This window comes from Dysidea avara, chromosome 6 (assembly GCF_963678975.1).
Source record: "Dysidea avara chromosome 6, odDysAvar1.4, whole genome shotgun sequence".
NCBI lineage: Eukaryota > Metazoa > Porifera > Demospongiae > Dictyoceratida > Dysideidae > Dysidea > Dysidea avara.
In genome coordinates, this window is record NC_089277.1 from 29616566 (window position 1) to 29641165 (window position 24600).

The following is a 24600-nucleotide window of genomic DNA, read 5'->3' on the forward strand; positions in this document are numbered from 1 at the left end:
TTGCGGTGTCCTGTGATAGCTGCAATTTTGTCATTTGAGACCCCTGCTTTCTGAAGTTTACGGACTGTTGTTTTTCTAACACTGTGGTTTGTAAATTTTTTGTTAGTAAGGTCTAAACCACCTTGCATGGCAATATATTTCATGTATGTGTCAATGGTATGCATACCAACGGGTTGAGTTGTGTACCAAACTTCATTAATTGGTGTGTCTAAAGGTTTAAGGTAAAGAGGGCCACTGTTCTTTAATTCATCAGGCCGCTTTGATATCAATAGTTCCAGCAACTTAACTGGGCATTGATCATGACCCTGGTAGTACAACCGCTGAGGTAGTCGTCGGCTTTCCTTAACAAGTCCACCTTGCCTGGTCTTAGTAATTCCTTCCACCCATTCAACATAAACAGTTTTACCTGACACATCTTTTACAAATTTTAGATCTTCTACTCTTATTTGATGGTGTTCTTGGCAACCTCTAGTACCGAATTGCTGGCTAATTGTATAGAATATCAAGTAGTTCAGACTGGTGGGATTTGTGCACCCCAATACACCCTTTTCCCACAATTGCTCTTCTTCTTCCAAAGTCAGTGCATCTGATCTGTTTTTACGTTTTCCCATACCCTTCTCTCTCAGTGATATAGCCTTTCCATTCAGTACTTTCCTGCATCCTTCAAAGGCCTTGTCTTTAATAATGCTATATTTTTGGCCTTTCTCTCTCAGCCATCGATCCAGTGAAGATAACATTGTACGAAGACTATCTGGCTCATACTCACTCCCATCGATCTTCCTGACCTCAGCAAAAAAGAATTGCAATATTTCATCAAGGTGATCCACTGGAATATTCTCAAGTCGCTCCTGTATATTTCTAGCTTTTCTCCATGTATCAAATCTTTTTATCCAAGTTAACGTAGTTTTTGTGGTGTTATAATTTCTTGTATTGTCAGCAAATGTTTGTAAGTCTGACTTACTAGCTGTGGCGAATGAACTCATAGCTTGGGCGTGGTCTTGAGCATCATGACTAGGGCACGCGACTTGACTAGCGACATCATTATTAGAACTGCTGAGAGTTGTTGTGGGTTCTATAGTGCCGGAAGTCTCGTTGGCAGTAGTTGCTCTCTCTAAAGTGTTATTGCTGGTGGTATATTGCTTCCTTATTAAAGATGCGTCCAATTCTGTCTCAGCTAAACTGCTAAATAACTGGTCCAGTTCGTCTTCCTCATCGGAACGCACAAACGTTGCAAGGTTCGAAGACAAGAAGTCTGCAAGGTCTATTGTATTCATTGTATACGTGTTTTACTACTGGAGTGTGATATATCGTAACCATAGAGATGAAAATATATAGCCAATCACATTCGGATATCACCGAACAAGATTAGAACAAATGTTATACAGCGTTCATTGGCTACTTTGCTGTAGTATATCAAATATATACCACCGCCTCTTATTGGGTGTTTTGTACAGGACACGATATTGATGTTGTATTAGAACATATATCACGATATAAAATTAACTATAACATTTGCAAGACAAACATATTCATTGTAAGTTTAAATGTACCACTCTGTGTGGGCAGTTCAAAGGCACCGCCAGTGCCATAATTTGTATATTGTACTGCTGCAGACCGCAGCGAGTGCATTATAACTTATAACGCATTGGTTGCGGTTTTGTAGACCGCAACGAGTGCATTATAAGTTACAATGCACTGACCGCAGTGCAATATACAGATATTGCACTGGCTGCGGTTTTGTGCAGCAGCACAAGTGCCGGTGGCGAAGACCACTACAACACCTCACCTAATAGGTGGAAAGACACTTCACAGATCACTCGAATTCTTTTATACCCTGACATGTAAAGGTCGATTGTGGGCCATAACGTCACCAATACGTATAATGTTTACCAAGCAGCCAATGGCGATCGAAAAAGCCAACGCGGTGGCCACAGCTTTAGTCTACATATATATAAACGTACTTATACACCTTACTAGTCTGGCCCAGATTAAACTGTAGTCTACTTCTACAATGACTCAATAAAACTATTGTATTCTAAATAATACTCACCTTTACGTTTCGATTGTGGTAACTAGTTTTGTCATGCCAGCAGATTCGAGTTTAGCCAGTGTGAATTAGACTAGTATCGTTTAGTAGTTAGGTTTTGTTTACTTAAGCCGTTTATTTAGCTGCTTTTTTTCGCTCGAGAGAATCACTATGGTGATTAGTCTGGCGCTTAGTCTTTATGGCGATTGAGTGATCACGCTGGCATACTGGGCACTACATGATGAGAGTCAAAGAGCGAATGCAGGTTAGTGATATAACCCATAGCGTACTAGCTTTCAATATCTCAGGTGGCTGCAGTACTGTAGAGGGGACGTCATCGCAACGTTCGGCTTGGTTACCCACAATTGATGTTAGAAACCTGGCCTTTATAAGTGTTACACCTGCCTTGTGAGGCTCTCCCCACCTATTAGGTAAGTAGTACATAACAGTTATACAACTTGCACTCATGCTCTGCCTGTATAAACGCACTTGCCTTCGGGCCTGACGGCCCTCAGGCTCGTGCATTTATATCAGGCAGAACACTTGTGCCCGTTGTATAACTATATAACGTATACCACAAGCAAAAGTTACTCTTGTTTATCAGGTTTTAAATGCATTTTGCTACTGCTTTACAGTTGAGACAAGTGGCTGGCACTACATAGAAACCTTAAAACCTCCCAGTTTACTTTGGGGTTGGCTTGTTTACCACACTATGTACACCATCAACACATAACTTAATTAAATGCCAAATACCATATGTCTGGCCTCCCCCACATCATTGGTGCCACTATTGTGCAACCATCGATATAACTGATTGGTATATCATATCATGTTATATCGACACTATCGATGTATCGATATATCGTGGCAACACCAGTATGGTCCCTACTCTAGTTAAAAATTCCAAATTTTTCTGTGTACTGTATAATACAGTAGGGAGGGGGGGACAGTGTCAAACTACACTATACAGTGAAAAATGAGCCCGTAAAGTACTATGGCATCATTCAAATGACTCAGTGACTTTGGAAATTTAGAAACTTTTACTTAAAATATACAAACTTTTGTTGGAAATATGTAACTGAAATTTTAAATAAGTAAAACTGGACAATTAGAAATTGCAAAGTGTTCAGCATCAAAACTTAATTATTTTATTAGTGAGAGTTAAACTAGCACCATCTAGATTATAAGCGCACCTATGTTGGTAATCTACTTTGTAATTTGTAGTATACTTCCAAACAAAGCAGACACAAGCAGACTAACCTCAAAACAAAACATCGAGGTTTCATCATGGTCGAGATTTCATTTGAGATTTCACCATGGTCGCCATCCCCTGCCTACCAGCGAAAGTGACATGTCCAGATGGAATGTCAGCCATTGTGATTGTGGATCACCCGTCTAAACTTTTAAGGCATTAAATCTGAGCAATCAGCAGCAGTCAGGTTCACGAGAAGAAACGGAAGTATGCCGGTTACTTTACAGGCTCATTTTTCACAGCCTATAGCACAGTTTGACACTCTCCCTCCCAATTATATACTCTTGACTGCATGTACTGTATATAGTTATTTGTACATACCATATATGGACATACAGCTGTATGTGCTATTATATGTATATACTGTACCTTCACTTTGCAGTCCATACCAGCTGAGAGTAATAAATGAGCTGATTTGGGGAAAAACCTAATAGCAGCCACGCCCTTATTGTGTGCAGACCTACATTGAAACAATACATGTGTGTCTTCATGAATGTTGTGTCTTTATGAATGTTGTGTATACTGTAAATACACAATCTGCATGCATAATTACACAATTGTAAGTACAAATACTTTCTTCACTACTTGTCTTGAGATTCTGCCCCCAACTTCCACCCACCCTAAGGATGCACATAACAGGCCATTTTATTTAGGGAAATGGATACCCAAAGAGAGTGGATGGGACAGAATATAGTACGGTGACCTGGTATGGATGGCATCCTCTGATGATGTGCGTGCATGATGTGAGACTTATTGTTGGTTATGAAAGGGGACCTGACACTGCCTGTTCTCCCCCACATAGTCAAACAGATAAGCACACGCACGCATGCACGTACACTACACTACACACACTATACTACACTACACTACACATCTATACTACACTACACACACATTTACCATGTATGTATAAGTTTTTTAGGGATGAAACATTTAAGAGGTGGATCCTCTGATCGAAGGTTAACATCAAGATCTTGTGGAATGTGCAGGTAAGAACGACCTTGATAATCATACGGGTTGTCGACTATAGGAATGCAGAAACACAGTAAAGTGATGATATGTTACAACAGCAGTACTAAAAGTACACACAGACATTACCCATAACTCACACATACAACATGTAGCGTAAGTCACAACACTCTTCTGGTTTGGACTATTCAACAGAGCAGCCTTTGGTCTCTCTGGATACCACGTTGTAACTGAACCACACCAGCACATTGCGAGTTATGTGCGAAACAGTACAGCCTATCATCTACCACTCCTTCAAGCGCCATTACATATTATCGAACAGCTGTACATGTAGTTCACTCAATGACCAATTATCGAACAGTTTGCACATTCCAATGTATAACTTACTAGGGAATCACCCTGTCACTTTGAGGTTTCTATGGGATATCCAACTACCAGACCAACCTGTGACAGAAATTTTACAGAGATCGAATATGCTGTTCACAAGTTATTCAAGTTAGACTGAAACCATAGGCGCTACCGCAACTTGAGGCCTGTTGGTTTGATTTACTTAAAACTTTGTACTCAAGGAGAACAAAGACTGCTCCATTGAATGGTCCAAATCGAAATGCATTGTTGTGCTGAGAAGTTATAGGTGCTGTTAGCTTTGTCCCACCGCATATCCACTAAAGCTTCTGGAGCTCTTTATCAATAGAAACCACTAAAGAAAACTATTGTAAATGTTGTATCGGTGGTCCATGCAGCTCAAAAAGTCTTTAGTTATCGTTTATTGGCCTTGGTCTGTTGAGTAGCTAGCCTGGTGTGTTAAGTTCGATAATACGACTACGCATCGTTTGGTAATAGGTGCCTCATATGTAAACACACAAGTATGCATGCATGCACACAACACACACACACACACACACACACACACACACACACACACACACACACACACACACACACACACACACACACACACACACACACACACACACACACACACACATTATATGTACACTGGTATACGTAAGAACAAGCACAGATACTCACTATGTAGTACTGTTTTGTTTTCTACATCTTTAGTCTCTTCCTCTTCTCCTCCCTTCTTCTGTTTGCTACCAAACTTCTCTTGAAGGACAACCATCTCCTCCTACAGAAAAGCAACATATAATAAACTACAGGAATCTATACTTTAGTGGCATAACTGTTACAAAGACACTACAATAGGATTGATTATCTGGATCCCGAAAATTCTTTATAACCAAAACAAGTGAAGTGATTGCTCTATTAGAGTATTTTTAGGAGAAAACACTGGGGCATGTTATGCAACGTTGTTCTGCTACTATAGAACCTGTTGCCTAATATAGAAATAAATGGCTGAGGTAAAACATGATGGTACTGCTTCTCACCTCAGATGGCTTGGCAACCTTCTGCTCATCAACATATCCCGCCCATGGTCCGAGGTAGCCATCAATGTCAGAAGGATCACCACGATCAACTCTCTTTCGCTTGGCACCAATTCTCTTCTTGCCAGGTAACTCCACTATGCTAGTACCTGAAATAAAATGCATTCAATTCTGTACTCATGTCTACTGAAGTGAGCCATTTCCTTATGAGGTAAGACACACCCAGATATAGCGTACACATTGTGTTGTAAGGCATGATATGGTTTCAAAGGTGGGAAACATGGTTATTCAGCTGGAGAGCAGCTCATAAATTCGTAAGCTGGTGAAGCCTTCATGAAATGCTCAATAAAATTTTGATGCATGTCACTCACAAATATTTTTGTGCACCCTATAGTATCAGTTGTGTGTCTACGTAAATGTATAAAGTGCCTTATATCAGGATTGTTAAACTGCCAAAAAAAAATCACAAAGAATTCACATCCCAGCCAAAGAAGTGTATTCAAATATGTAGGAATCAAAATCCAAGAAGTAAGAATTTAACAGCAGGCATAACTAAGAAAAAGTGTGCCATGTATTTTTCTATGCATGCTGGTAACCAATAATAATAATATTAACTTCATATGTGCAACAATACATATATGGCTGTAAAATAGCATAAACATGTATCTATGTGTAACATTCTACAATGTACATAAATCACCAACTAACCATCTTGTTTCTCTGCTTTGTCAACATCACCAATCACCCTGAAACAACACCGACATCAAGGATGTTCGGATATCATTCATGTCTGTTGTGCTTGATGTGTAATACAGTAACACATGACAAACACTATACTACACACGCTATTTGTTTTGTTTCATCACTCTCCAGTGTGCATTGTCTACTGAGTTTGCTAGTCATACAATAAGGATTTCAAATGCTCACTTTCCGAGGTCAACTTACTTGTTGGTTCACACAATCATTTAAACAAGAAAACTAACCAACATATACATACAACATTAGAAATTTAAACTTGTGTTCAGCAGAGATGCAATTTGGACATCTTGATATAAACCATGTTGAATTATCCTTATTACTAGTAGGGTATCCAGCTTTACGGCCTAATCATATACTGTAGCTTAATAGAAATGGGACTTCATACAGGTATCCTCATTATCCACAATTCAGGGTGGGTCATGAATTGAGAAGTCTCACTAGAAATATATGTACATACTCACTTTGGCTTCTCTGTTGGCTTATCAATGGTGGATGGATCAACAGCGTAGCCCATTGTGTGGAAGGTTCGCCGCTGGTTGTCAAAATCAAATGCATTAACATGGGCTCGTTCAACATAGCCAGACAGCATGTTCTTTGGTGCCTTCTGACGTCTTGTCTTACGGGGGTTTACAGGACCGACCTGTGGATATCAACAGCATATACAATTGTCTCTGTGTGTGTTAGGACTGTGTGATTATGAAAATACAGTGAAACCTGTCTATTCTGGTCATCATAGGGACAAAATTTTCTGACCTCATTAAGGTCGTGGCTGGTCACTTTGTACACAGTTGGCACATCATGTGGGGATTTTTGTTTAGACAGGTGGCCTTTTTATGCAGTGAACTGATTAGACAGGTTTTACTGTACCTATATCTCGATAATGAAGACCAATTTTATCTCAATAATGATTTATCTCAATAAGGAGTGATCTGCACAAAATAATATAACTACACACTGTACAATTTCATACTTTTGTATATAGACCCGTCTAAGGATAGTTTAGCAAATAGCTGTACATTAAACAGTATATAAGTTGAGTTGGCAGGAGAGTAGAAACAATTCCACAAATAAGTCATCCGAATATTTGTGGAAATTACAAAAAACTTATGGAAGTTTGCAATTATCTTCATAGTAAAAAACCGTCATCTTTATCACAGAAAATTCTCTCGATAGGCATTTTATCTAAATTACCTCCCAGCCCTAGTGTGTGTGTGTGTGTGTGTGTGTGTGCGTGTGTGTGTGTGTGTGTGTGTGTGTGTGTGTGTGTGTGTGTGTGTGTGTGTGTGTGTGTGTGTGTGTGTGTGTGTGTGTGTGTGTACATGCATGCACATAATAGAGTTACTACTTTGTACGTTAACATCACGATAATTAAAAACCCACAATCAATTTTTTAATAGTCACATATAAAGGATGGTCATGACAGTGACTGTGTAGTACAAGTCTTTCCTGTATCTTCTGCTCCTAGGATAATTTTTGGCGGTGTTCTCAACAAAACTGTTGAGAATTTGAAATTCTTAACACATGTAATAGTTGTAATGTGGGCATGACGGCTTTGCCTGATATGTATGCCCAACAGTGTGAGGGCTGAGGGCATACATATCAGGCAAAAGCCCGGATGTGCCCATGTTACAGCTAATCTGTAACACTTCCCATTCGCATGTGCAGGGTAATCAATCACCCAAGTGCAACCACTGGATATATTATTACATGCATGACTAAAATTTCAATTATGGGTCAGCAGTTAGTACACTCTGGTTGCGTTCAGTTACGATGAATGGATTATTCCTAGAGATATCACGGAAAATTTCGGTTACGCAAGTTTAATTTTTTAATCAGTGCTATTGAATCATTTATGAATAATTATGAAGTTTACTAAAGACCTAGATAGGTAAGCTTGCTTGTAGAGTGAATGTAGAGAGGTACATGTAACTTCGTGATGGGGGTGTATGTCATGGACAATGAGTAACTCTTAAATAACTATTGTATATTGCCGTGTATTTAATTGTGTATATTAATGTATTGTGGGTTGTACTTTGCTCACGTGTACCAATTTGCTTGATTAATAGTGTGAACACGTGTTGGTGTCCGTTTGCTTCGGTCTCGTTTCAGTCAACGTTACAGTATCCCCCTCGCACCAGTAGCGTTTAAGATTGATGCTGTAACCAGGATTGTTCTCTCGACAGGTAAACCCACTATACTCGTCATTTGGTGCTGTGACCAGGATTGTTCTCTCGACAGGTAAACCCACTATACTCGTCATTTGATGCTGTAACCAGGATTGTTCTCTCGACAGGTAAACCCACTATACTCGTCATTTGATGCTGTAACCAGGATTGTTCTCTCGACAGGTAAACCCACTATACTCGTCATTTGGTGCTGTGACTGAAACCGATCAACCACACGAACTTTCAGATGGAAGAAGCAAAGCGTCTTCGTGTGAAACGGCGCGCCCTCAAAGGAAACATAATGAAACTGAGTGGAAAGGTTCAAGGGGAACTCGCCGCCGATCTGGAAACAGTAAACGTAGAAACCGTTCCCGAAGCACGAAGAATTCTAGTATCTACCACCATCGATCAATTAAAATCGAAGCTTAAACAGATAATTGAATTAGATGATGCCATTGTCAACACAATTCAAGGAGAGGAGGAGCTAGAGACGGAGATGTGTGATGCAGATACCTACCAGGCCACCCTAGAACAGCAAATAGCACTCCTGGTGGAATACATTAGGAAGGCCAGTGAATCGCCAGTAGCGCGAGCCCCCACCCCCCCACCCACAATGCGTGATAGGAGTCCACCAAGACTACTAGAGTCAGCAGTAGAGTCAGCAGGAACAGCTACAGAGCCTGAAATGACAGCTGCTACCCTACCAGAAACTGAACCGACCAAGAAGCTGCTACACTCTGACTCAACTGTCCCAGAAATTGAAGTGACCAAGAACACTGAAACGACCATGAATCTGAAGACAGCTTCATCTACACAAGTGAGTAGTCTCACATCAGATATAAATGAACACACAAAAACCACACATCAGACATACACGAGGCTTCCCAAGCTGCCACTGCCTACCTTTGATGGCAACCCACTAGAGTGGCAGTCCTTTTGGGACTCATTTACTGCAGCGGTGGACTCAAATCCACATCTTATGCCTGTACAAAAATTGAATTACTTACGTTCTCAGCTGCATGGGGATGCAGCCCGTGTAATTGGTGGCTTTTCCTTATCTGATGTTAATTACCCACACTGTGTTACACTACTAAAGGAGAGGTTTGGTCAGCAGTACAAACTTGTAGATGCCCACAAGGAAGCCCTACTGAATGTGTTGACACCATCAAACAATTTGGCTAGTCTACAAGTGTTTTGTGACACCATACAGAATCACATTAGGGCCTTGCCAGCATTGAACCAACCTACAGGCACCTATGGGCCCCTACTAACCACAGTAATTCTGGGAAAGCTTCCGCCAGAAATCAAGATTCGTATGGCTCGTGATAATTACGACTCAGAATGGACCATAGATGAGCTACTAGCTAGTGTTTTGAAGGAAATTCGCATTTATGAAGCTGGACAACACTCTGGACGTAAACTACCAAATTCTAGAACCAGCTCCTTACCAACTACTGCCTCGCTTCATGCAGGTGCTCAAAAACCCATTCACTCGCGTGACAAACGTAAGACAGACCCAACATGTGCGTTTTGTAAGGGTGCACACAGAACTAATTCATGTACAACCATCAAGTGTCCAAAGGAAAGGCTTGCCATAGTAAGAAGTGCTGGTCTGTGTTTCAATTGCTTAGCCCGCCATAAGGTGTCCCACTGCACATCAAAGTCTAGCTGTAAACACTGTAACAAGAAGCACCACACAAGTCTTTGTCATGCGCTTGGCACAAGTGCAGAGCCAACACGGTCAGCTTCTGAGGTTGCCACAAATCAGGTTGACACTAGTGCGACTACCCAACAGACAGACACCACAGTACCTACCAGCTCATTTACCACTGTAACAGCTCCACCTCCATCCGCACTATACACCAGTGTTTGCCTTTTAAAGACTGCCATTGCGGACATTTCAGCTGAGTCAACAACAGTAGAAGGGCACATTCATTTCGACGAAGGTGCTCAGCGTTCCTTTATCACGCAAGAACTGGCAGACACTTTGCAATTACAACCAACTAGACATGAGCTTATTACAGTTTCTTCCTTCGGTGCACAAGTGTCCACTCCCAAGAAGTTTGCCGTAGCGACAATCTGTATTCATACATTGAATGGTGGCCGAATTCCAGTTTCTGTCCTTGTTGTGCCTAAACTAGCTGCCCCTATTCGAAACTCTGTTCGCACTTGCCTGCATCAACTTCTGTACCTCAAGGGATTGTCTTTAGCCCATCCTATTACCAGTGATGATAACTTTCATGTCTCAGTTCTTGTCGGAGCCGATCACTACTGGCAGTTCATCCAGGATCACATAGTACGTGGTAACGGACCAACGGCTGTTCAGTCACGATTGGGCTATCTACTCTCAGGTCCACTGCCAGTACCCCAGGTGGTTGAGACTTCTAACTTCCACATCTCTATGCTCTCATGCATTACGGAAGAGGCAGAACACAACACCCTTTGGCAAGTAGAGTCACTTGGTACTACATCTCCAAAGCAGAACCCAGAATCTGACTTTCTTAAGGAGTATATGATGACAAAGATATCAGTGCAACCAGATGGGGCTTATAGCCTCAAGTTCCCGTGGAAGAATTCTCATCCTCCACTACCATCAAACTATGGCGTTTGTGCTAGGAGAACTCGATCTATGGCTTATCGGTTAGCAAGAATACCACAACTATTAACAACATACAATGCCATCATTCAAGAACAGGAGGCAAAAGGATTTATTGAGAGGGTGAATCATGACTGTGTACGAACAGCGGTACACTACATACCACATTACCCTATTAGGAAGGAGTCCTCTACCACTCCTATACGTATAGTGTTTGACTGTAGCTGCAGACAATCATCCAACTCTGCCAGCCTGAACGATTGCCTTCATGCCAGTCCTCCATTCCTCAATGACCTTTGTGGCATTCTCATTCGCTTCCGACAGCACAACTTTGGCTTCTCCTCCGATATAGAGAAGGCATTTCTGCATGTTCATCTAGATGTAGAGGACAGAGACTTCACCCGATTTCTGTGGCTGTCTGATCCATCCGATGCTAACAGCCCCTTTGTTACTTTCAGATTTAAGGTGGTGTTGTTTGGAGCCACATGTTCACCGTTTATGTTAAGTGCCACCCTTACCTATCATTTGACACAGCATAACTCTGAGGTATCCCAAGACCTTCTGTGTAATCTCTATGTAGACAATGTGGTTTCTGGCTGCCAAACAGAGTCATTGTGTATGGATTACTTTACAGCCTCAAGATCAGTACTGGGCAATGCCAACTTTAATCTACGCTCCTGGGCCTCCAACAGTACCCTACTTAGATCCACAGCTGTCGAACACAATGTCGCTGAGAGTGCCAATCCAGTCAAGGTACTTGGCCTGTGGTGGGATACACAGTCAGATTTAATTTATTCATCTCCCAAACCAGACGTTCCCTATGTCACTACTGCCACCACCAAGAGAGAGATTCTGAAGTGGGCCTCTACCATTTTTGATCCGTTAGGACTCATTTCTCCAGTGACCGTATCAACCAAGTTGTTTCTACAGAAATTGTGGCAGCAGCAACTGGATTGGGATGTCCCATTAAGTGAAGAGCTCTGTGAGACATGGAACAGGATCTCCAATGATGTAATTCGAGCTACAGAAATACCATTCCCATGACAATGTACATCTCTATCACTTATGTCAGAGACTACACTACATGTTTTTGCAGATGCCAGTCCTCAGACATATGGAGCAGTTGTCTACATGGTGCAGGGTACACATGCTGCTATTGTAATGTCAAAATCCAGAGCTGTGCCACTTAAGCCTCACACTCTACCTAGATTAGAGCTAATGGCAGCTGTTGTTGCTTCACGACTGTGTTCATTTGCTATAACTTCACTCAACACAACTGCAACAGTTTGTCTCTGGTCAGATAGCCAGATAGTCCTGTCGTGGATTTTCAGTGACAAGAAGTTGAAACCGTTCGTCAGTAATCGAGTGGCTGAGATACGATCTGTTTCGACCAGTTGGAGATACTGCCCTTCAGCTGACAATCCCGCTGATCTACTGACCAGAGGCATAACATTTGACCAACTGATCACCTCACAGAAGTGGAATCATGGTCCAGAATGGCTGATTTTGCCATCGCAGTGGCCTACCTGGGAACGTCTTGAAGTTCTCCATATTCAAGCAGCAACAGATGAATTAGAGGAAGAATGCGAAACTTCTACTCCGGGTACTGCTCCAGCTGTCCAACTTGGTATCCACAAGATCATCGATCTCACCAAGTTCAGTAACCTTAACAAGTTAATAGCAGTCACTGCCTATGTCCGTCGATTTATCTACAACTCCAGGCATCAAGGTGCATCAAGGGTAGAAGGCCCCTTAACAGTCTCAGAACTCACACAGAGTAACCTACAATGGATACGACAAGCTCAGACTGAGACGTTTGCAGATGAAGTAGCAAACTTGAAGGTGAAGAGTCGCCATCTACCATTGGTGAGACAGTTGCGCTTGTTCCTGGACAGTGATAGTCTCCTACGATGTGGTGGGCGCATTCACAATGCCCCTGTCTCAGAACTAATGAAGTTCCCATACCTCCTTCCCTCTCGTCACAACTTTACCATCCTTGTCATCAGGAATGCTCATGTTTCCCACTTACACAGCGGAGTCAATGCAACTCTCACAACACTACGGCAACAATATTGGATCCCATCAGCTCGTCAACGGATTAAGACTATCATTAGAAAGTGTGTTATATGTAAGAAGACATCTGGAAGACCTTATGCCATGCCAGACCCTCCTCCACTCCTCAAGTCAAGAGTCAACCAATTGGACCCTTTTAGTGTGACAGGAGTCGATTTCACTGGCGCATTGTATGTTCGAACTCCAGAGGGAGAGCAAGAAGTATATATCTGTTTATTCACATGCGCTGTCTCCTGTGCGGTCCACCTGGAGATAGTCATAGATCTAACTGTAGATAGTTTTCTCCAGGCCTTCCGAAGATTTGCAGGAAGAAGATCTGTACCCCAGCTCCTAATGTCTGACAATGGTTCCACATTTTTAGCAGCGGCGGAAGAACTAAAGACACTCTTTGCCTCTGCAGAACTAACAGAAGCTCTTGCCCGCAAAGGTACCCAATGGACTTTCATACCCAAGCGCGCCCCTTGGTTTGGGGGTTTTTGGGAGCATCTAATTGGACTAACCAAGACCACATTGAAGAAGACATTGGGAAGGACACATGTAACTCTGGAGGGTCTTCAGACTATTATTGTAGAAGTTCAGGCACTTCTCAATGACAGGCCTCTAACATATACATCTTCAGACGTCAAGGATCCCGAACCGATCTCACCATCAAATCTACTTCATGGAAGAAAGATTGTTACCCTACTGCACTTGAGAGTTCAAGACGATGAGATTCGTGACCCCACTTTCGGAGAAAGCTCTGAGCTGAGACGCCGAGCTAAGAGGCAAGCCCTTGTGATCGGACATTTCTGGAAAAATGAATATTTAACAGCCCTAAGAGAAACCCATAGAATGACTGGAACCAATGACCAACAGGTGAAGGTGGGAGATGTTGTCCTAGTTCATGATGACACAACACGAATCAATTGGAAACTTGCTGTTATTGAGTCAGTCAACAAGGGAGCAGATGGCATGATCCGCTCAGCCAACATCCGGACCGCTGATGGAAAGACAAATCGTCCCATTGCCCGACTCTATCCTCTGGAAGTAACAGCAACTGATTCAGAAGTAGCAACCCAGTCATCTGCCACCTCAGTACCTGAGACAAGAGACACACCGTCCTCTAAAAGACCAATGCGAGAGGCAGCCAAGAGAGGACAAAGTCTAATGAAAGAGTGGATCACATCCCTACGTGCCCCCCCGGAGGATGTCATGGACAATGAGTAACTCTTAAATAACTATTGTATATTGCCGTGTATTTAATTGTGTATATTAATGTATTGTGGGTTGTACTTTGCTCACGTGTACCAATTTGCTTGATTAATAGTGTGAACACGTGTTGGTGTCTGTTTGCTTCGGTCTCATTTCAGTCAACGTTACAGTATCCCCCTCACACCAGTAGCATTTAAGATTGATGCTGTAACCAGGATTGTTCTCTCGACAGGTAAACCCACTATACTCGTCAGTGTAGTCCACATTCGGAAATGTGTGGAAACAATCAGTGAATAAGTTATAGCACTAGTTCTCACCATTTTTCAACTCATAGGATAGTGAGGATACTGGTTTTCATGGTGAAATTGAAGTCGTGCATCCTAATCATGCTATTGATCGATCCCACAATCGATTTTGGCCTTAACTTCTACAAAATTCCTGCCCATATGTAGCCTGGGCTACATTTCATACGTAATACAATTTCCTGGGATACATACAAGGTGTAGTTTGGGCGGCTCCTTTGATCTGAGGTGCGAGAATGGTACATATAAACATACATACAGATATGTATGTATTACAAGTTTTGGATTCTCAACTGTTTGTTGAGAATACCGCCAAAAATTATCCTAGGAACAGAAGGTTCAGGAAAGACTTGTACTACGTAGTCACTGTCATGACCATCCTTTATAAGTGACCATTAAAAAACTGATTGTGGGTTTTAATTATTGTGATATTAACGTACAAAGTAGTAACCCTACACATTAGACAGTAGAAACACAAAATCTGTGAAGCATTAACATAACAGCTTTCTGCATTGAAAATGCGCAAGTCTTTTTGCCCATAGGAAACTAGACATTTTCTGGGATTAGTTCCTTGACTTCTTATCAGATCTAGCCACCCACACTCATAGGATGCTTATAACTGCTCAATGTGAAAAGTAGTAGTGAAGTCTGCATAATTTTGGGACCACAATAGCAACTAATGTACGTAAGCCTAAGAAAAAAACGTACCACCAACTGCAAAAGAAATTTAGGCACGTACACACTACAACAGAATGTACAAAACACAGAATCATAGCAATGACATCATCAGTTGGCACATTGTAGCCTTTAGCAGACTGTTTTGGCTAATACAAGGCTTGAGCCTGTGGTCCAGGTTGTCGAGTATACAAACAGTATCAGGTAAGCCCATACTTGATGTAGCACCGACAGTGATAAAGTGTAACCAATAACCATTTACACACAACTGATAGTTCAATTAGAGATGTACCACTCTACTGATCTATTATTGGATCGACAGCTGGTCTGGATGATTTGAGCAAATATCGGAAGTGCCGATTTTTGTGCATAAACACCGATTCGATTCCGATCTTTCTGAAACTTCATGTCTTCAAGCACATTCAGCTTACTCTATCATTTCTCTTCTTCATCAGCTTATCAAATAAGCAATTGTGAGCCCTTCAGTTCTTCTCGAGCGTAGCTGATGGTTGATTTCAGTTCTGGGGTACTGATAGTTTGTAGGTGTAGCAATAAAATATTGACACCAATACCAGCAGCACTGGTACTTGTACATCAATGATAACAGAGAATGATGAGGCTGCAGTTACTGTCATAGAATCCTCAAAAGGACCTTCACATGGCTATGGTAAGTAGCGCCCACTGTAAAAGCCATAAAAGTGCTGTTAATAGTGCAAAGCTTGAGCTGATTAATAAGAACCAGTTGATGATTGATCACACTTTAAAGGAGTTGACACAGAAGAACGTACTACAAAAAAAAATAATAATTCACCTCGGCAGAAGCAGCCAGACAATTTCTCACTAGAAATGTTAGCACAGGATTTGTAGCAGATCAAGAACATGTCACTTACAACAGAAGTACAGACATTAAGGACCACAGAAGGTTTTTAACTATAACTGGCCATTTCATTTACTTATGGAAGCTAAAAAATGTGGTTCTTGCACAGCATATTGTACTTCAAGAGTGGTGTATAGCAAACAAGATGATAGTAACAGATAACGCATCAAACACAAATCACCATATTTACTACTTAACCTACATGTTAACCTGCTGTAAAATCAATTCAAGAAAATGTTAATGATGCAGAGAAATGAAAATTCAAAGACAAAATTAAAGGGGAGAAAAGGAGAGATTAGATGTTTGTGAATCAACAATAGACAGTAAGAACTGCACTTTACCTTATAAAATGCCAACCACATTACTAGTGTGGAATCATAACTAATTGTAGAATGTTGTCATTCTTTGAAGCAGCAACTAGAGGAATGTCTGCTGAGAAACTATTTCGACTCTCATCCCATTAGCAAAGTTGCTGATCTTTTTATTGCCCACTATGAAATGCCACTGGTGAAGAGTGCAGAATGGATGTAATCACAATGCCACTCTACTTGTACTTTCGCGAACTAAATAGATGCTGAACAAGGCATGCAACACTTTGTGCAGGAGATGCCATCAGTATTGACTGTCACAACAAGGAGTGGGGTCAGCAGTGACTGAAGCAGCCACTACATCTATTATTGAGCAATCCAGTAACAATACCAAAGATAACTTGTGGGGAATCATTTGGTTCAAAAGAATCTCAAACCACTTGGGGAGGTGCGGATTCAACTCTCCAGGGAAGAGGAAATTATCTTTTCAAGGTGAAATGGTAGAGAGATCATGAGATACACTGAACACTACTCAGTATATTAGCACTAAAGTACTTGTCAATATCAGGTACTTCTGTGTCCCAGAACATCTCTGTTTTAAAGCAGAGGAGTTTACATCAGCACAACAGAAACATTGACATATATTTAGTAGACATGATAAAGTCTTAAATGTTGCCGACAACCATGGAGTAGTAAACAGTTTGAGTCCTCACGTTGTTCTCAAGGCTGTTCTTCCATTTTATTGCCCTTCACTGTTGTTTCAAATTTTCAATACGGTTGCTATTTTAACTGTAATTCTCCATATCTTTATTAAAACTAAATCAAATTTCAGGGTTGCAGCTGTTTATACTAGGTAAGGTGAACACACTAGATCAAACCAGAATGACAAGTTCATTTCAGAATGGTTTGGTTCAATTTAGTACACGTTTACACTACCCTGGAAGTGGAGGACTAGACTGTTTGTTGTGTTTTTATTGCTACGGATATTGTATACTTACAGCGGATGCTTGACACACAAAAATTGTCACCCAAGTTGTCTACATAGGTGAGCCTACCTGATGTCAAGGAAACTAAAGCCAAAATCAATAGTATCATTACAATCAGTTATAAGAGATAGTGTTGACTTTGCCGCATGCACAGAGTCAAGCTCGTGGGAGGAGATGAGGTTTAAGTACTTGTACCTCCACCAAACTTGCCACCAATCAGAATGACTTACTCTAAGGAAAATGTTCTGTGCAAAATTAACACACTGGGACCAATTATTTCACCAAAACTTGTTTTTAGTACATCCTTAGTGTACCCACCTATGAAATACACTGTAGCTGAAAGCCTGTTTATCTTGTACATTGTGATACGACATCATGTAGGTACGTATAAGTGTAATCACTTGGTACCTATTACTTTGGCCAGTAGAAGGACAATCTGACAATCTATACTGCAAATTTTAAAGGTATACATACATAGGTTTCATGCTATGTGCAGCATAAAAATCACAGAAAAAAATAATTTGTAACCAGTATAGGTTTGTAATGGATTTAGTTATAACCTCAGGCATCACAGGACATACATGTATTGCATAAATTGTTTTTTAGCTACTGTAGTAATTGAGCATGGCTGATCTTTTCGTTCAATGTTGACCTGTAATATTGCATTGTCCAGAGTTGTAGAATAATTCTTCTATTACTTTCTAAGTCTTTCTCATCAGACCAATGCTTGGAAATCCTATATACGCTGTACCATCTTATTCCCCTACTCATGGGGAGTTCGAAAATCTCTGTTTCATTTCTGTAGCCCCAATGGTTTGCGTGTCACATGCGTTTGTTTACAATGCGGTAGACGTAAACAAAATTGTACCCGTTTCTTCAATAAAACCACTTTCATACATCTGTGCGCAAGTGACTACAGCGCTAAAACTATACCTTAGCTGATCTGCCAATCCATGGTGAACACTGTAAGCCAAATCCCAACTTTGTAGACTAATCCAAACAGAAGTTATGGCTGCTAGTATAAGCGCCTGTAGTTTATTTTTAGTATAGTCACTGTACAAATCAATTTCCTTGCTTTTCCCGCTTTCTAGTGCTGTAATTCCAAACTACTCGCCATAATCGACTGAAAATTTGGTAAACCATTTCTTGGACTATGCAGATAATGCTGAGAAAATAAAAAGAAATTCCGAAGTTGACGGGTTTTCACTGAGATGGTCACGTATGATCATCGATGATAATTGACAACAGTTAGAGAGGCATTTTATACTGCAACAAATGGGAGTACCAAAATAATTACGTTTGTACAGAAACAATTGAAGAACACTTTTGAAACTAAATTCTCATGTTGTCACCAACTTGTTGAGCCAAAAATTATTATTTGTATAGAGACACCACCACAGTCACAAGTATCATAGTCATGTTGATATGAGAGAATCATTTGTATACATGAACATAGAGAAAGTGATTGTGGGTTCTGGTTAATAGCAGAATCCTACTACATGTACAAGCCTTCGTAGTATAAACGCGACTCAACAATCAATCCAGATTGCACTGAAGCAATCTCACTGGATTCCTTCTTTGGAAAATTATGATAGCATGCCAATGTAGGGATTTCCCTCATATGTACTTAGCTGTGTTATAATACCACTAATTATACAAGTATAAGAAAAAATTAGGAATTATAAATTAGAGTAGGGACAGTGTATAGTGCTGCAATAAAAAGTACTGAAACAAGCTGGATCAGTGTAGTACGTAATGTCCAAATACTGTAAAACAATAAGAAGTGAATATCCCTACTGTGCATTGATAGCACAGTAGGGATATTCACTTCTTATAGCTTTACAGTATTTGGACATTACGTACTACTCCGATCCAGCTTGTTTCAGTACTTTTTATTGCAGCATTATACACTGTCCCTACTCTAATTTAAAATTCCTAATTTTTCCTTATACTTGTTTGTGAAGTTTTTTTTGCAAGCTCATCACCAATAAATAGCCTTCTTTCACAAAACCAATCACAATATTTCAAGAGTTATATGACTCATACAATAACAACTGATTAGTGGGTGTGGCTCTACATAAGCCAGCAGACAATAATGCACATGGATTTGGAGACTGATAAATGGGCGTGACCACCATATGCCTACAGACAGTCCCTGACAATTTGGTCAAACATTATTTCACCAAAACTTGTGTTTAGTGCATCACTAGTTAGTGTATCCATCTGGTCACCTATGAAATGGCTGAAAGCCTGTTTATCTTGTACATTATTTAATAGTGTGTACATGACATCATGTATATTATTAACCAGAACCCACAATCACTTTCTCTATGCTTATGTATATAAATGACACCAATATGACACTACTGTACAGTGCTAGTTTTCCCAGCTCCCTTCGAGACCAACAAATGATAATTTTTGGAGATGTTCTCAACAAGTTGTTGACAACATCAGAATTTAGTTTGAAGTGTTCTTCAATTGTTCCTGCACAGAAGTAATTATCTTGGTATTCCTATTTTGTTGCTGCATAGAAAGCCTCTCTAACTGCTGTCATTCATCATCAATGATCATATGTTACTATAGCTAGATGCAGGGTGTAAAGCAAAACTTGTTGAAATTCTTCTTGCAAGCCGTACCACTTAACTTTCAATATCAAAGTTTCACTGACCTCATAAAATGCATGTGATGTATAGCTTAGCAGTTAGAGTATGTGCTTCCAAATTGGAGGTTTATGTGAGTTATATTTTACTGTACCTTACCTCAATATTTCAATACATACTTTGTAGTGATGGGCTGATTTTGTCGGTTTGTCTACGCTCTATCCAGTAAGGATGAGACGTATGAGTTCTTTGGTGCCCACAGTACAATCAAACACTGCTTTTAGCATATGTGCACATTGTATTTGTGTTGGTGACATTATGGCCCCACAATCAAATTTCACATGTTAGGCTATAAAAGAATCCGAGTGAGCTGTGAAGTGTCTTTCTATCAAATAGGTGAGGTGTCGTAGCAGTCTTGGCTCCTGGCGCTTGTGCAATGTTGCACAAAACCACAGCCAGTGCAGGTCAGAGCATTAAAGCTAGGGCATAGTATAATACCTTGTTTTCTACAGAGCTAGATTGAGCACTGATTATTAGAGGTGTGGTGGTATGTTATAATTGTTTAAGGGATATGACCCATTGCAATCATTCTATAAGCCCAGCTTAGCTGCTACGTACTGGACTACCAGTGATACTACAGTCTGTTAAGCACCTCAAATAATTTTGTGGCATCTAAATACACTAGCAAATTCAAGAAACATGTCAATACAAATATTATGGTTTCTGAAGAAGACAACTAGGAAAAAAAGCACAGAGGTAGTTTGTTTAGGGATCATAGAAAAATGGTAGGGAAATAAGGGGTCCCCTACAACCGCAGGTGTAATTTAAATAATCCCTACTTTAGTCTATACTCATGACTGAATTAGGGAATAAATAAATGTTCACTAGTATATCTGCAGGTATAGGCAACCTCCCTTGATTCCCTATTTCTTTACTATGATCTCTAATCAAACTTGAAATTCCAAATTTTCCTTACACTTGTTTGTTAACTTTTTTTGTAATATAATTATGACTGGTGAACCTGCCTACACTGCATTAAAAGAAAGAGTAGCACTAGAATAAATGGTTTTGTCTGAACGCATCCCCCAACTATTAATTACTGACTCAAAAGTGAAGTGGCCACTAGCTTAGCTCCCAGCTGTGTTCAGTTATACACAACGTCTCAGTAGGAGAAGCACCTCTGCAATCAATCCAGCCAGTCACCATGGAAAAAATGGATGATTCATGTTAGGAAACAACCACGTACACCTGCAAATCAACACCTTGGGCTAGTCGGTAAAAAGAAATTTATGGGATACTGTCATTATGTGCATTGTTCGTACTGAGGTATGCCAAAAGGTATCTGTCTGGTTGAAGTGGCGTAAAACAGTGAAAAAGTCAAGGCTATAGCTTTAGCCATTATCGATTTATGCTTGTCTGAAAGAATCAGGCAGGCAGGCAGTCATCAGAAAATTTTTTTGAATAATCTTTAAAAAAAATTTTTAGTAGCAATCTATTGGAAGCATTTAGGGTCATACAGAAGGCCCTGGTTATACCTGACAAAGCATACTGTGAAGATGGTTTGGTTGATATTTTTGCCCAGACTTCCTAATATAAACTGTACTATATGATAAATCTTCCCATTACAAACTAGATAAGCATGGTTTGAATACTGATATTTATATTCCCAACAATTTGTCAAGAATATCTCCAAAAATTCTTTGTTAGGTTCTGAGAATTCAGGCAAAACCAGTTTCAACTGAAAATATACTGACATCATTTTTATATGTGAGCACAGAGAAATTGATTGTGGGGTTTAGTTATTCTGTAAAATTAATTGCTGTCCACACACAGAAGTATCCCGTACATCAATCATACTAATATTATGTACATACTTTTGGGATAAACAGTTCATCAACCTTTGGGTTGTACATCAACTGGTTAGTAGTGGGATCAACTCTAGCAACATTCTTCACTGTTACCTGAAATGACACCACATGTAAATTCAATTACATACATAGGAACATCCAATAAATAAATTTTTTGTACATGAGCAAGCATGGGGAAGTGGTTTCACATACATCTGGACAACAGCACTGGAGTACCCCCAATACTGGTGCAACTAAACTACATACATCTCAAAGCAATACAACAATATGCATGTGATTATTTTGGTACACCCATTGGGTCTACCAAGTACAGGACGGCTACTAGTCTAATATTTCACAGTAGATCACCTCATGTTCCTGTCCATGTAAACAAATGAAAAGGCACTAGGTATCCACAAAAAGCCAGTACATACAGGGAGCGCTTTCAACAAAGTTGTTTGAAAGAGCAAGAGCTATCGGGTCCTCATACACTCAACTCAATGCAGTCAAAGTATCATTATTGTTTACCTAATGTGCTTAACACTTGATAGCCTGAATGTGCTATTAGACAAATATTTCTTCTGTTCTCTTCATGCATTATACACAAGTTGGAACCATTTCACCACACTATTTTCAATTTAGACAGAGATAAAGGGAGAGAAAATGTTGCCTTCTGTACATCTTGGATGGCATTTTTAAGGACACATGTAAACACCACCCTAAAACAATATCTGGATCGACTAGATTTACATCAATAGAAACAAACAATCAATAGACACAGCTAGGCTAGTGACCATATTGAAGAGTTAGTTAACATTATGTAGAAAGACTGTCAAGAAAGAAGAAAACTTAGCATTTACCATATTGAAATATTCGTGCTGGTGCTTATCCCTTTTACAGCTGCTTGAGGAAATGTTTCAAACACTTAACCTAACTGCATTATCCATGTCTGGTAAATAGTGTATGAAAATAAAACAAAACCAGGTCAATGACTAGTCTCGCCCCAGACCCAGGCCCTATCAGGGTCTGGTGACATGCAATACAAACACTTGGCTGAACTACGAACCCATACAACATACTTATTACATCAGGTTTTACGTACTTCCCGCGCTGTTTGTTGTCGCGTGATCTCATAGTCGTCCGCAGACTGGGCTAGACTGTACTAGTCTCAACAATGGAAGAATGCCTTGGCTGCGGAAAAACTACACTAAAGAAGCATCGAAGAGTGGTGATGGTGAAAAGGTACAAGTTTCCAGTATAACCTTTATTTGCTCCGTTTTCAGTCTCGAATAACCAAGTTCAACAGCACTTTCGTCCACAATTTCCCTAAGTTGCTCATCACACAAAGATATCGCCATTTTCATATGCGGGAATATTATGTATTGTAACGTTAAAATACGATATTCTGATTGGTGACCGACGATTTGTTCGGTCGTAGCCAAGTGTTTGTATTGCGTGTCACCAGACCCTGATAGGGTCTGGGGCTAGACTAGTCAATGACCAAGACAAATTTCTGACAAATGACAATGTGTCAAAACTGAATAATCAATCTTGACTGCGGTCGCGTGCACAGATTATGTCCACTGGCCATGGAGTGACACATGCACTCTTATGTAACTGTTACGTGCAACAATACCATTGTCTGTGCTGCATGCCTGCCCCTATAGAGGTTGTGATGCTAGGACAAACACATTAGTTGATGTGTACCTTATCTGCTACACGTGGGGCACTGTCTGGAGTACATCTTTGTGAAATGGCTTGAAACACGCTAGACGACTCTTCGAAATTAATTTTCGTGGTCTCTTCGCTTTCTTTGTCATCAGTAGGTGATGATGCCTCCTCATCACTGTCATACGCTGAGGCTAGCACATCCATCTGGTAATTGGGGCCTTAATAATTTCACGCAGCCCACAAAAATATTAGAATCATGAAATACGGAGAATATCCGTATGTGTGTTTGTGATTAGGGCGAGCCCGGATAGGCACGCAAACTGGTTTACCTGGGTTACGTAAACGCGTTTGCCAACCTTGTGACTTGAATTAGAGTAGAATCTAGAGCGGAATGGCGTTGTTGCAGCGATTGAGAATACCAGCCGGTCGTACACTGCTTGTTACACAGCAGAGAATTCAAGTAGCTCGATATCACAAAAAGGTACACGTTGGTAGATTGATACGAGACAACACTATCTTTTTTGCTGCTAGGTTATCGACCATTACGAGAATCCGCGTAATGTTGGCTCACTGGACAAGAACGATGAGAGCGTTGGAACAGGATTGGTTGGTGCTCCTGCTTGTGGGGATGTCATGAAATTACAGGTAGAAACTGTGTAGCGCGTCAATCGTCATGTCGGATGTTGTACATACACACTGCATACATTACACCAGATAGTGTTTGAATTAGCCTCATAGAGCCACCTGAAATGTTAATGCGTGGAAATTGCAGCCGCCCCTTTGCTTCCTGCAAGCGACGGGCAGCTGTGCATGTGCCAGACTACATGAAAATAAGGTCACTGGAATGTTGAATGCATAAAACTTGAATTCCGAGATGTGGTTTGAAAAAAGATTGATTGGTTTACCAGTCTTTGA

General features: G+C 40.5%; 1 protein-coding gene across 1 annotated transcript in view; it reads right to left on the bottom strand.

Moving 5' to 3' along the window:
• LOC136257183 (pre-mRNA-processing factor 17-like) overlaps positions 1-23943 on the bottom strand; it is a 59897-nt gene extending 35954 nt beyond the window's left edge. Inside the window, exons 1-8 of the mRNA XM_066050253.1 lie at positions 23722-23943; positions 22042-22128; positions 6856-7034; positions 6344-6381; positions 5639-5784; positions 5280-5379; positions 4179-4302; positions 3648-3738 (exon numbers count right to left, since the gene is read on the bottom strand). Of these exons, the coding sequence (XP_065906325.1) occupies positions 3648-3738; positions 4179-4302; positions 5280-5379; positions 5639-5784; positions 6344-6381; positions 6856-7034; positions 22042-22128; positions 23722-23889 (933 nt within the window). The 5' untranslated portion in view covers positions 23890-23943. The remainder of the gene's footprint in view (positions 1-3647; positions 3739-4178; positions 4303-5279; positions 5380-5638; positions 5785-6343; positions 6382-6855; positions 7035-22041; positions 22129-23721) is intronic.
• Between the last annotated feature and the right edge of the window lie 657 nt (positions 23944-24600).